General features: G+C 43.8%; 1 protein-coding gene across 1 annotated transcript; it reads right to left on the bottom strand.

The window, feature by feature from the left end:
- Positions 1–934: 934 nt before the first annotated feature.
- Positions 935–10,470, bottom strand: LOC102839814 (protein FAM104A-like). Its single transcript, XM_006876358.1, has 3 exons — positions 10,383–10,470; positions 6,235–6,293; positions 935–1,165 (listed from the first exon to the last, which is right to left on the bottom strand). Exons 1-3 carry the CDS (start codon positions 10,468–10,470, stop codon positions 935–937), a joined length of 378 nt encoding a protein of 125 aa, XP_006876420.1.
- Positions 10,471–13,217: the final 2,747 nt, after the last annotated feature.

Raw genomic sequence — 13,217 nt, 5'->3', positions numbered from 1 at the left:
CAGAGCACAACTGTGCTCCGTGGGGTTTTCAATGGCTGATTTGGGGAAGTAGATCGCCATGCCTTTCTTCCAACGTGTCTCTGGGTGGATTAGAACCTCCGACCTTTTGGTTAGCAGTCAACTGTGTCAACCATTTGCACCACCCAGGAACTCTTGTTCTGAGGAGAGAGTAATTCCTATCGAATATCTGCTTTCTGAGAAGCACTATGACAGTTAATTTCTATGCAAGTCTGAATCAAGCTTTCTATGCTTAAGAAAGGCAACTTATGTGTCTTCCTTTTCTTTTTCTTTTCATGAAAACTACATAGTCTTCACTGGCCTGTTGAATTTAAGAAAAAGAAAAGAAAAGAAAAACACCAAGACACAACAAAGCAGTAAGACACACCCCCACCCCCACCCCCACACCCCAACATTTTAAAAGACCTTTTCATATAGAGTTTCTGATGGACAGATCTGGATGTCAACCTGACTTGGACACTCTGACAATTCAACACACAGATGAGGTTTCATTGTATTGCTAACTTGACATGGATTTGACACCTAACCTAAAAAGAATCCCAGAAAAATTGCCTCAAAGTCCCTTGGACATTGCAATTTGTTGTTGTTGTTAAGTGCCGTCGAGTCGGTTCCGACCCATAGCGACCCTGTACAGGGTTTCCGAGGGTGTAAATCTTTACGGGAGTAGAAAGCCTCATCTTTCTCCCGCAGAGCGGCTGGTAGTTTCGAACCGCTGACCTTAAGGTTCGCAGCCCGATTCGTAACCACTACGCTACCAGAGCTCCTTTATAGTGCAGTAAAAACGCAAGCAAATAATTGTGCATGAACATGCCATTTTAAAATATACACCAAGAAGTCAATACAATAAATACACTGTGTGTGTACATGAATGCTTTTAAAGCAAATTGTAATGTAGAGTAAGCCAGCCGCTCTTCGTTCATCTTGGTGAGGAGGACTGTTCTCGCTGTCGTAGGCTGTGGAAATGTGCCTGCTTCAAGACCTGGTTGATGTGGAAGTAGGGACCTTGGTATAAAGCAGCTGCCTCATAGAAGGACTGCGGGATGTTACAGTTGGGGTTGGCTGCAATCTGGTACAAGGTGTTTGCTGGTCCACTTGGTCGTTCAGGGTTCCTAATGCTGCTGCTCCTGCCATGATCACTGCTTGAAGACTAAAGGGAAAAAGACAGAAACAGGATCACTCTTACAGCATTGCAGTTTTTCTATCTATTCAATTTGGAGCAATCAAACGCTTATGCTGAGCTTCATAGTGTACACGGTACACTCACTTCAGATATTTCATTCTATCCATATGACAATAAATTGAGATTAATATCCCCAGTTTACAGGTGACAAAACTGAGTTCACTGGTAGCTAGAGAGTAGTTAAGTTGTCGCTTAGTGCCTTCCAGTCAGTCCCTACTCCTAGTGACCCCTGTATAGGGTCTCTGAGGACCAGCTAGTGGGAACGAACCATCGGTCTTGTGATTTGCAGCCTGGTGCTTATCCTAGAGCAGCACACCAGAGTTTGAAACACAGGGCATCTCACTCCAAATCTCTTCACACATCCTTTGTCCCTGTTTGCACCATTTATTCCAGTGATTTACGTAAGAGAAATTCTCAGACTCCAAGGAAGAGCAAGCTTCAATCAGTACTACAGGCTCTGTGGGAACAGGTATGCGCCAATAACAAATAAGATGGCTTCTGATCACAAGTTAAAGTAAATCAATAAGTACTGAAATACAAACTTACATACATACAAGCAAATCAATTATGTGACAATTAGGATCTTATTGCCTGATAAGTAATGGTCAAGTGAAGTCAGATGGCTAGGTTATCAGCAACAGCAATCACGGTGAAATGAGGCCAACTCAAGAAAAGATGTTCCTGGCCCTGGTTGCACAATTCTAGAACCTCCACTGGGACAAACTAGTGAGGTTATGAATATGCAAATATGACATAGGCTATTGTACTAAATAAGAAACCTACCAAACACACTTTGGTTCCTCTTAGTTGGTATTCCTTATCGTTTTTAAGGAAATGTATTTCTTTTGTGAAAAGTAAGCATTTGATGACGATGACAACCAATGGGATCTCAGTATACCATATTCACTACAGCAACTCACAAAACTTCAGATCTTTGTTAAAAAGGTGGGGGTTTGGGATCATTTAGGTCATAATCAAATCTCCCTATTTACCCCACAATGAAAGAAGCTTCAGTAGAGTCCAACAGAGATTTTCCATCGCATATTCTATTTGGGGAGAGGCATTAGCATCACCTATGGGACTTTCTGTTGGCTTGTTTACCATGCACCTGCCTTGCCTCCCCCACCCCCACCCCACCCCCCCCACGTCTGGAGAGGCTGTCTCAGGTAAGTACAGGTTAGTGAGATGTCTACAATTCCCAAATAAAACAAAATAAAAACCCAAGAATACTACTTGTGTGTCTATTATGCACAATGAGGCTCTCTGCCCAGGTTACTTGGGCATTCAACAGGTAATTTGTGACCTGAGCCCAATAAAGAAGACTACGTCCAGTATGACCGTTGCCAAGCTATAGCAATGTGTTGTAGGGGTAATATATGTGTGATAATATGAGCATATTTTCAAATATACACATATCATACAGAGACTCTTTAACAAATCTTAAACAGGAGTAAGCACAAGACAAAGACAAGCATAGGTCACCAGAGTGAGGGAAGGCACAGATACCATGATGAAGTTCTAAAGCACCGCCACCACGTGGTGACCTTTGACAGGGAAACAAAGGAATCTCCTTCCACAACCACACCTGATGGCAGCAATGTATCACATATGCATGCTGGGCCTCAGGAAGCAGGGGGAGGAATATTGCAGGCAGGGAAACTACAGACTGTCTCTGAGGCTCTCAGGGTATGACAGCACAAACAGGCTGTGTGTCCAGGAACGTTCCTGCAATGGCCCGTGGGCAGATGTGGCCCCAAACTGACTTTTAAATATATTCTGCTCCTAACTCTGGCAGGTCCGCTGTCAGAGGTACATGAAGTTCTCAAGAAAATTGGCATCTGAACACTTAAAACTAGGCATAAGAAGGCATTAAGCTCTGCCTGGCTGAAGTCATTCCCAGGCAACAATCCTTCCGATTTTATGCTCCACAGTAAGTGACTGAATTGTAGAGGTAAGCAAACACAGGAGCAAATAAATGCTGACTGGAGGAACAAGACGAGGCTCCTTAAGATGAATGGCATCTGAACAGGGTCTTGAAGGATTGGAAGAGTACTATCTATAGGCAGTGGTTACAGGCTGGGGAAACAACAAAAGCAAGAGCCAGGTCAAGAGTCAGGAATGTTCAAGGAGCCGAAGCTAGTAATATGATGTGGTCCGCGCGTCCTCATTAGCAGGAGACAAACTATGCAGGAGAAGTTATGGCTGGGTTATCAAACAGTTTTGAGTAGCATATTAAGGGGTCTGTAGGGCCAGGTATTTGAGCATAATAAACATGCTTAGATCTACAGAGTTAGGAACGTGATTCTAGTGACTGCATGTGGGATGAATGGGCGAGGGAGAGAGCATGCATACAAAACATCTGAGAAGTATGGCATTGCATCAAGCCAGAGGCAAACACAGCCTGAATTAGGATTGTGGAAATGTAAAGGGAAGGATATATTGGATACACGGGAAGGAAAGGATCCCTGGTAGCACAGTGGGTGACAGACATGTTGGGCTGTTAACCGTAAGGTCAGCAGTTCAAATTTACCACCAAAGAAAGGATATATTTGTTACAGATGGGCACTGGACTGCTTGGCAGTTCAATCCCACCAGCGACTCCTTGGTAACCCCTAAGCAGTGTCTCTAAGAGTTGGAACCGACTCAGTGGCACTTAACAACAACCAGAGGCAGAACAGAAAGGGGTCACTGAGTTGACAACTGAGTCGACACCATGCACCAAGTACAATGCTTGGCCAGTAGAAGGTGTTCAGTAAAGATTTGTTGAATGAATTTAACACCTAAAATCTCAGGATCTTAGCTGATCCCTGAGAAATAAAGCACATTAGTAGGTGGTCGTGGAGAGGGCCAAGTTGTAGCTAGTGGTTGTATCGAGGGAGATGAAAAAATAAGAGACAGTGAATGCAGACTAGAAATGAGAGGTGAAAAGGAGAGATAATAAGACCCAGTAACTTGAGAAAAATATAAAGTCTAAGGAGGAAAACAAAAACAAAACAACAACCAAAAATCGTAAGAGGCTAATGAAAGAACCAATAAACACATCAGTGAAATACGAAGAGATTATGAAGACTATTCATTACCTATCTTTATGAAAACAGAACTGGAATACATATTAGATTTATAATCTGGGTGGTGGTAGTCGTTTGTCAACGACCCTACAGGTTTTCACAGGTTTCCGAACCTGTAAATCTTTACGGGAGCAGAAAGCCTCATCTTTTCTCCTTCGGAGCGGCTAACATATGTATAGAATACAGAATTTTGTAATTTATACATATAAATAGTTATACATTGTTATACTGGACTGCGAATCACAAGGTCGGCAGTTGAAACCCAGCAGCATCTCCTTGGAAACCCTATATAGGGTCGCAATGAGTTGGAACCTACTGGAAGGCACTTACCAACAACATTGTAATTCTTTGTAATACAGAGGTGGTGGTGGTGTGTGCCATGGAGTCGGTTCTGACTCATAGTGACAGGGTTTCCGAGGCTGTAAATCTTTACAGGAGCAGAACGCCTCATCTTTCTCCCACGGAACGGCTGGTCGTTTTGAACTGCTGACCTTGCGGTTAGCAGCCCGATTCGTAACCACTACGCTACTAGAGCTCCTTGTAATACAGAGGAGCCAAGTCTTTTATTTTCTCTCAAGCCCTAGCTTTCCTCTCACCCTCAACACTCAGTACTTGTCATTTGTGTGAACTGCAAATGAAACAAAACAAAGATTTTTTTCACCCCTCATACACATTCCAACCCTTTAGTTTTAAAGGACACTTATAAATTGAAATCTGGAAGCGGGATTCCGTGAAACAGATTATTTTAACCAAATCCATCAGAGCATTTAAAGGTACATTATGTGAAAACATGGAATTTTTCGCTGTATCATCCATTATTAAATAACACTTCAGGGAACCATACGTTGTAGAAAATTCCAGCCTTTCGCACAGCAACATAATGGAAAAGTGACGACACTTCTAAATGGAATTTCGTATTTGTTTTGGCTCAATTATAAGGACATGTGAACTGAAGCCACAAAATGTTCACATCTTAAGGATAAAAAGCAAAGGTCGTAAACTACTAAAACACAAGTCGCTTTCTAAAATATTATTACATAGGGGTTCCATGAATGGGATTTACAATATAATAGTCTGTGAGCTTCTAACAAACACCAATATTTGGTGTGTGTATGTGTGTGTGGGGGGGGGGGGTGAGGATTGTTCTTGTGTGTCAGTATGAGGTGAACCATTCAACAGATTTTCCAAGGTTATGTGTTAAAAAAAAAAAAAAGTCTAAAGCTACTGCAACAAGTGAGAATACTTTCATGAATGTTTCTTTGAATAATACATTTCTTTTAACTGCAGAGCACATATTAGATAACTTAGCGCAGGCAATAAACAGACAGAGAAAACCTATTTGACACTTTCTACCTCTGTAACCAGACAGTCTTGAAGTGCAGGGGTACTCTTACTCCTTTTGGAGTAAGTGAAACTCTGGTCCTCTTCTATCTTGTCATTACATCTTCTTTTCCTGAAACGGAACCAAAGAGAATGATGAGTGGTGGGTGGTGGTTGGGTAGGTGGGTGTAGAATGATCCAACTTAGATTTCAAGTAAGTGTCAACATATCAATTTCACATCCTGTCTGAGAAAATACATTCATCGCCTGCCACCCAAGAGACTTATATAAGCAAGGGGAGGGAGACTAAGTAGAGTCAAAGATAGAGTTTGATTTCTAAAAAATTAGTTTCCTACTTTGCAACGAACAAAGGGAATGAAAGAAGAACAGGAAGAGTTTAATGGCTGAGGTTTAAAACTTTACCCAATGAAGCTCATTGTCTTCATTCCCTGAAATTACAATTCCAGGTTACATGATTTTAACCCCTTCCATAGGTTAACACTTTAGAGAGACGTAATTGCCACGGTCTATGTTCTCTTAAAGTCCTTATGAAAGTGGTAAAAGGGAAAACCCTGGAGAGAGTTTTCTAGTGCTCTGCTGACCAATTACTGTGGCTACATCAGATACGTATTATGACATAACACTTACATCACTGTTGAGATTGTAACACAGACCTAGGCATTTGTAGGGCTCACTGCTGAAGGAGACTACATTTGAAGAAAAACCACATGCTTGCTCAGTGTCATGCACTGAATTGTGTCTCCACTCTTCCTCCCAACTATGTCAGCTTGGCTGGGCCACGGTTTTCAGTGGTTTTGGCAGTTATGCAGTGATGTAATAGAGCAGTTATGTAACGACTCCCTGCCCCCAACACCATTACCATGATGTGAAGTGATAAACCAATAAGAGGATTAAGAGTGGGATGTTGTTGTTGTTAAATGCCATTGAGCAGGTTCGGACTCAATGTATACCCATAATCCTTTAACAGCACCTGAGCTAAAAGGAGAGAGAACTGACCAGAGAGAAGGGACTCACTACCACCAAGCAAGGAGAGGAGGGGAGTGAACTGTGTCTTTTTGACCTGGGGGACCTGGGGTCCCTGCTCTGTCAAGCTCCTAGATCCAGGGAAAGAAAGATGGAGATCTCCAAGGAATGTCTGGGCCACAGATGTTCCCCAGAACCCATATGGAGAGAAAGACTGCCTTTAGAACTGGCACTCTCAATTTGAACTTCTAGCTTCCTAAACTGTGAGAGCCTCAATTTCCGGTTTGTTAAAGACATCCACTTGTGGCATTTCTGTTAGAGCAACACTAGGTAACTAAGACACTCAGGCAGATGTATTCAGAATGTGGATGTCCCTTTTAAAAGAGTCAAGTACTGTCAGAAGGACTCTGAAATCCAGCAGTGAAATCCAGGAGACACATGCTCGGACCCAGGTGGCTTCAGGCCCACCACATTTGTACAATGCTACATAATCTTTTATTATGAAAATGTTTTAAAGTTTAACTTTGTGTAGTTAGGAGATGGAAGGCTGAGGCAGGAAGAGAAGCAGAAAGCAGTCTTTTGAAAGGAACATACTGTATTTGATGCACAGGGTATCTTATTTATGCAACTCTATACCTTCTATGTGAGTTGGATGCTTACTGGAGCCGACCTTAATCCTTATGTTTTGATTTTAGGTCTGGATACTAGAAAACTCAAAATCTATCAAAGACCTTGGCACTCTCAGTTCAATTTCCCTGTACTTAGACAGGGTCTTACTAAAGTCCAGTGTTATTAAGGAAGTTGTGGCTCCCAGCGTTGTTAAGTGCCATCGAGTCAGTTCTGACCCATAGCGACCCTGTACAGGGTTTCCGAGACTGTAAATCTATATGGGAGCAGAAAGCCTCATCTTCCTCCCGCAGAGCGGCTGGTAGTTTCAAACTGCTGACCTTAAGGTTCGCAGCCCGATTCGTAACCACTACGCTACCAGAGCTCCTAGGCTCCCAGCGTAAACGTGTTCAAATAGAAATGGCGGATGTGTGAGCGGCAGTGGACTACATAAGTTACCTCAATTTAAAACTCAGTTGTCTATCAGCAAAGGGAATCATCATTTCAACTCCCTTCCTACCTCCCAGGTCATAAAACCTGACTTGTGTAATTTTTTGATATGCTTGGATGTTACTAAAGTGGGGGAAACAAGGGATCGTTGTTGTTGTCAAGTGCCGTCGAGTCGATTCGGGCCCATAGCGACCCTGTATAGGGTTTCCAAGGAGCAGCTGGTGAGCTTGGGCCGCAGTCCTTGAAGTTCAAAGGGTTTCGCAGTCTGGAGCATTAACCCGCAGCGCCTCACCAGGACTCCGATTGTTGTTGTTATGTGCCGTGGAATCGGTTCTGACCCTGTACAGGGTTTCGGAGGCCATAAATCTTTACGGCAGCAGAAAGCCTCATCTTTCTCCAGCGGAACAGCTGGTAGTTTCCAACTGCTGACCTGGCGGTTCGCAGCCCGATCCGTAACCACTACGCTATCTGAGCTCCTTAGGACTCTGATTACTAATCACTAAATGACCTCAGCAAGTGCTTTGGACCTAAGCAATTGCTACATTAATCCTATCAGGCTCACAGAAGTAAGATAAGAATGTCTTGTAGTTAGAGTGTCAGGTATAAAGGGAAACCAGTTGGTCACCCAAATGGAAACAGAGAAAATGGCAGCAATGTGGCCCCACACTATTTTATCAATGTATCAAGTCTTGGTTGTGCTTTGGGTTGCTCTAGCCAATATGGGGTGGCACTGTGGGTTAATGCGCTGGGCTGCAAAGTCGGTTTTGAACCACAAGGTCGACGGTTCAAGCTCACCAGTCACTCCTCGCAAACCCCATACAGGGTCGCTATGGGTAGCAACTGACTCAAAGGCACGTACCAACAACAACAACAGCCAATAGTACGACCAGGTGTTTAACTAAGCACAGCATTTCTTTATTTGCAGTAAGGGACATAGTCTGGTCTTTCCTGTGAACAGAATATACATGCCCAAGGAACTGCTGAGGAACAAAGTAATAGGACACTGGGGATGAGCTGCTCATGAGAACTTCTCCAACCTAAACTTAGGGAAAGTCACACAATTCGCCCCTGCCTCAGAATCGGAGGTCATCTTCCTAGGTGCCAGAATCATCACGTTGGTCTGGCCATGGTCCTTTCCCTCGGATGGTACTGCATTAAGAGTCAGCCCTACCTGCTCTTCATGCTCCTTTCTCTAGGTTCTTTGTCGATTACTTCCTTGAGATATTCGTCTCTCAAAAATGTTCACAGTGATTGGCGCCTCATGCCTCCTATCACTAAATAATCAGATTCGGCGCCTCATGCCTCCTATCACTAAATAATCAGATTCGGCACCTCATGCCTCCTATCACTAAATAATCAGATTCCGTGTTTGACATTATCATTTTGCAAGACACCCTATAATCGATCCGATAGATATTATTAACCAGCTCTCTCCTTGGAAATTACTGTTTAATATGAGTCCTGGTGAGGCGCTGTGGGTTAAGGCGCCAGAGTGCAAAGCCATTTGAACTGCAAGGTCAGCAGTTCAAGCTCACCAGCTGCTTCCTGGAAACCCTATACAGGGTCGCTATGGGTCGGAACCGACTCAACGGCACTTAAACAACAACAACAACTCTCGGCATCTTGGTGTGACGCACTCAACCATAAGGTCGGTTTGAACCTTAAGATTGGCGGTTCAAACTCAGCAGCCGCTCTTCAGAAACCCTATACAGGGTCACTATGAGTTGCAACCAACTCAGTGGCACTTAGCCAACAACAACATTGTAGTCTTCCTAAGGATGGCTGAGTTTATTCACTTTTGTAATTTCATTTCTCTCACTAATTACAGAGAAAAGCTTTGAGGTCATAGAGACCAGTGAATTCCTAATTAAAGTAATTTCTTAAATGAAAGAAAGCTTTAATTTTGGGAAAAAAGACCAAAATAACAACAAAAAGAGCAGGCTTGCGGGGAGGAGAGGAGGTCTGTAGCAGTCAATACTCTCTCTGGGTTCACCTTCCTGTACCCTAACACTGACTCAGATAGTCAAATACGCGGATCTGGGAGATCCCAGACTAGAAGGGAAGTTTTCTTGAGCCTTGACTGAAGGCAGTCCATGAGATGCTGAGTGAAGTAAAACTTATGTAGCACAATAACAAATAATTTCATTATAAATGAATTCCAGTTAATGGGCGATTTGTTGTTAAGTGCCTTTGAATCAGCTCCAACTCACAGCGACCCTGTAAAGGTTTTCTGGTTAAGTTTGGAGTTCAGTGCTTATCTTTGAAATGAAATCTTTCTTTTGTAGGACATAAGGGCTTTTTAAAAAAAAAAAAAAAAAAAAACTTCAGTTATGTGAGGCATGCCCAAAGAAGCTTCCAGAAGTACAGCTGGACTTGCAGAAAGAACATGGCATTTAGATCAGGCTTGCTTCATATATGTTGCTGTTGTTTAGTGCTGTCGAGCTGGTTCTGACTCAAGAGTGATGCTGTGTAGGTTTTCCAAGGCTGCGTGTCTTTTCGGGACCAGAAAAAGCCTCATCTTTTCCCCTGGGAGCATTCGGTGGACTTGAACCACCAACCTTGTGGTTCGCAGTCCAGTGCTTATCCTACAGAGCCACTGCGCTTCCCTTCATATATGTTGTTGTAGTTAAGTGCTGTCGAGTCAGTTCCAATTCCTAGTGACCCTGTTTCCAAGGAGCAGCCGGTGGTTCTGAACTGTTGACCTTGTGGTTAGCCGTCCAGTGCTTATCCTACAGCTCTACAGCAGGACTACTTACCTATTTGACTGGCTTCATAGATAGTACTTTCTAAGAGAAAACAACCCCAGTTGCCATCTGCATCGATTAAGACTCGTGGCAACGCCATGTGTGTCAGAGTAGTGCTAGGCTTCCAGGGTTTTCAGAGGTCGATTGTTTTGGAAGTAGGTCACGAGGCCTTTCTTCCAAGGTGCCTCTGGGTGGACTTGAACCTCCAAACTTTTGGTTAGCAGCCCAGCACGTTAATCTTTTGCACCCCACAAGGACTCCATGCTCCATACTTGTATACTTTGTCTCTAATTGCAACAGTTGGTGTTGTTATCTGCCTTTGATTCGGCCTCCGGCTACTGGCAACTCCATGCATAGCAGAGAAAATGCTGCCGTGTCCTGAGCCCTCCCCAAGATCACTTGTGGATCAGACCATTGTGGTCATTAAGGTTTTCATTGGCTGACTTTGGGAAAGAGATCCCCAGGCCTTTTTGCCTAGCCCTTCTTTGTTTGCAGACTCTGCTGCAGGCTGTTCAGTGTCAGAGCAACACGCATGTCTCCACTGACAGATGAGTGGTGGCCGTGAATGAGATGAACTGGCCAGGACTTGAACTCGCATCTCCCTCCTGGGAGAGGATAATTCTACCACTGAACCACCGCTGCTGCTTCCAACGTAAGTCTAATGACAAGTGGGTAGTTGGGCATCCATTTGGAATCCACGGGAGGTGCAAGGAGTTAAGCTCTGGCCAGAAGACTGGCCCTCTGAACCCACCTGGAGGTGCCTAGGGAGAGAAAGCTGGCAATCTACTGTGCACACTTGAGGTCTCCTTGAGTCAGAAGTGACTTAATGGAAATAACAAGAAGTTCATATTCAGTGTTGATACTCACCTCACATTTGTTATTGTTGTTAGTTACGTGAAGACGAGTCTGACTCCTGCAGCCATACATGAGCTGAATCAACAAGCCAATGTTTCAAGCTAGACTACCTAGAGACACTCACTATGGGACCAAGTCACCTTAGAATGCCTTCCAGAATCTCAGTCCTAAGAAATGACTCTCTGTTTCAGGGCGGGGTCCTGTGAAAAGACAGCCAGTAAATCTCTTGAGAACTGACCAAAATGGAGCACACAGAGAAGATCTAGTGTACTGACCAATGGACTCCTGCAGTGCGCTATAGTTAACCACTGGCCTGCTAACCACAAGGTTGGCGGTTCAAAGCTATCAGCCACTCCTTGGAAACCCTAGGTGGTTGTTGTTATTGTTAAGTGCCATCAAGGAGTTGGTTTTAACTCATAAAGACCCTCTATAGGGTATCGGAGGAGTGGCAGGTGATTTTGAACCACAGGCTCTGCGGTTCAAACCCACCTTGAGGTCCCAGGGCATTATTCCACAGCGCCAAACCAGGACTCATAGGTTATCTGAGGAGCGGCTGCTGAGTTTGAACTGCTGAGCTTGGGGGTCCAGTGTTTATCCTACAGCGCCACACCAGGACGCCAATGGAAACCCTATACAGGGTCACTATGAGTCAGAACCAACTCGACAGCACCTAAGAACAACAACATATCTACCAATGAACGCAATTCTATGACGCATCTTATTCAGTGAAGTCTTAATCAGGTTATTATGCAGTGAAAGAAAGAAGCTTGAGACTGGAAAGATCTGGGCTCTCTGCTGACTCTGCTATCGACCAGCTAAGTCAGTTGGCCTGGCTGAGGCCAGTCAAAACGGTAATGGCGTAAGCCAGGAAGCCAATGCTGACTACTAAATGGCAAATGAGAAAGAAAATCATGTAGAACAAGTACTGGTGATATATGGTCATCTAGTGATACAAAAAAGGAGCTCTGGTAGCATAGTGGTTACGAACAGGGCTGCTAATTTCATGGTCTGCAGTTCGAAACTACAAGCTGTTCCGCAGGAGAAAGATGAGGCTTTCTGCTCCCGTAAAGATTTACAACCTCGGAAACCCTGTACAGGGTCGCTATGAGTTGGAACCAACTCCATGGCACATAACAACAACAACATCAACAACATTGATATGAAAAACACAGAGTATGTGTAATGTAAAAAGACTGCAGAATGTAGGTATTATTTCATTTCACAACATTTATTGAGCCCTCACTGAATGCAGGTAGTCTTCCAGGTGCTGGGAACAATGGGTTAAACCATCCTACACCTCAGAGATCATCTCAGGTTATTGCAGTTTGATCCTGAGTTTTCCTGAAAAGTTCACCTTTCTGTAATAGTTGCATTCTTTTCTTAATCAAGAATGACTAAAACAACAGAAAGAACTTTTTCAAAAAGATGTAAAACGGGGTTTAAAAGGCAAGATCTTGAACTTCATTATGTTTCAAATGGAGTCCTCTTGTGGTGCTTGGGCTGCAATGTGGGTTTGAACCACAAGGTCCATGGTTCAAGTTCATCAGCTACTCCTCGGAAACCCTTGGGCACTTAAAACAGAAACATGTTTAAATGCACCTTTATTAATGAAATGTATCACTAAATGTAATTAATGGCCATCACTGGATAATGGTGGTGGTTATGTGCCTTGGAGTCGGTCCTGACTCCTAGAGACCTTGTACAGGGTTTCTGAGGCTGTAAATCTCTATGGGAGTAACTACTACTGCCAGAGGTCCTTGTGTAGCAATAGTGCTGTGGGCTAAGGCGTCAGACTGCAAAGTCGTTTGAACAACAATCAGTTGTTATTGTTGTTAAGTGCCGTCCAGTCTATTCCAAGCCATAGGGGCCCTGTATAGGGTTTCCAAGGGGCAGCTGGTGAGCTTGAACTGCCAACCTTGTAGTTCAAAGACACATTAGCCCACAGCGCCACCCCAGGACTCCAGGTAACAAGTGGCTGTTGTTGTTGTTGTT

This window comes from Chrysochloris asiatica, unplaced genomic scaffold (assembly GCF_000296735.1).
Source record: "Chrysochloris asiatica unplaced genomic scaffold, ChrAsi1.0 scaffold00375, whole genome shotgun sequence".
NCBI lineage: Eukaryota > Metazoa > Chordata > Mammalia > Afrosoricida > Chrysochloridae > Chrysochloris > Chrysochloris asiatica.
This window is presented reverse-complemented; position numbering and strand designations above follow the sequence as displayed.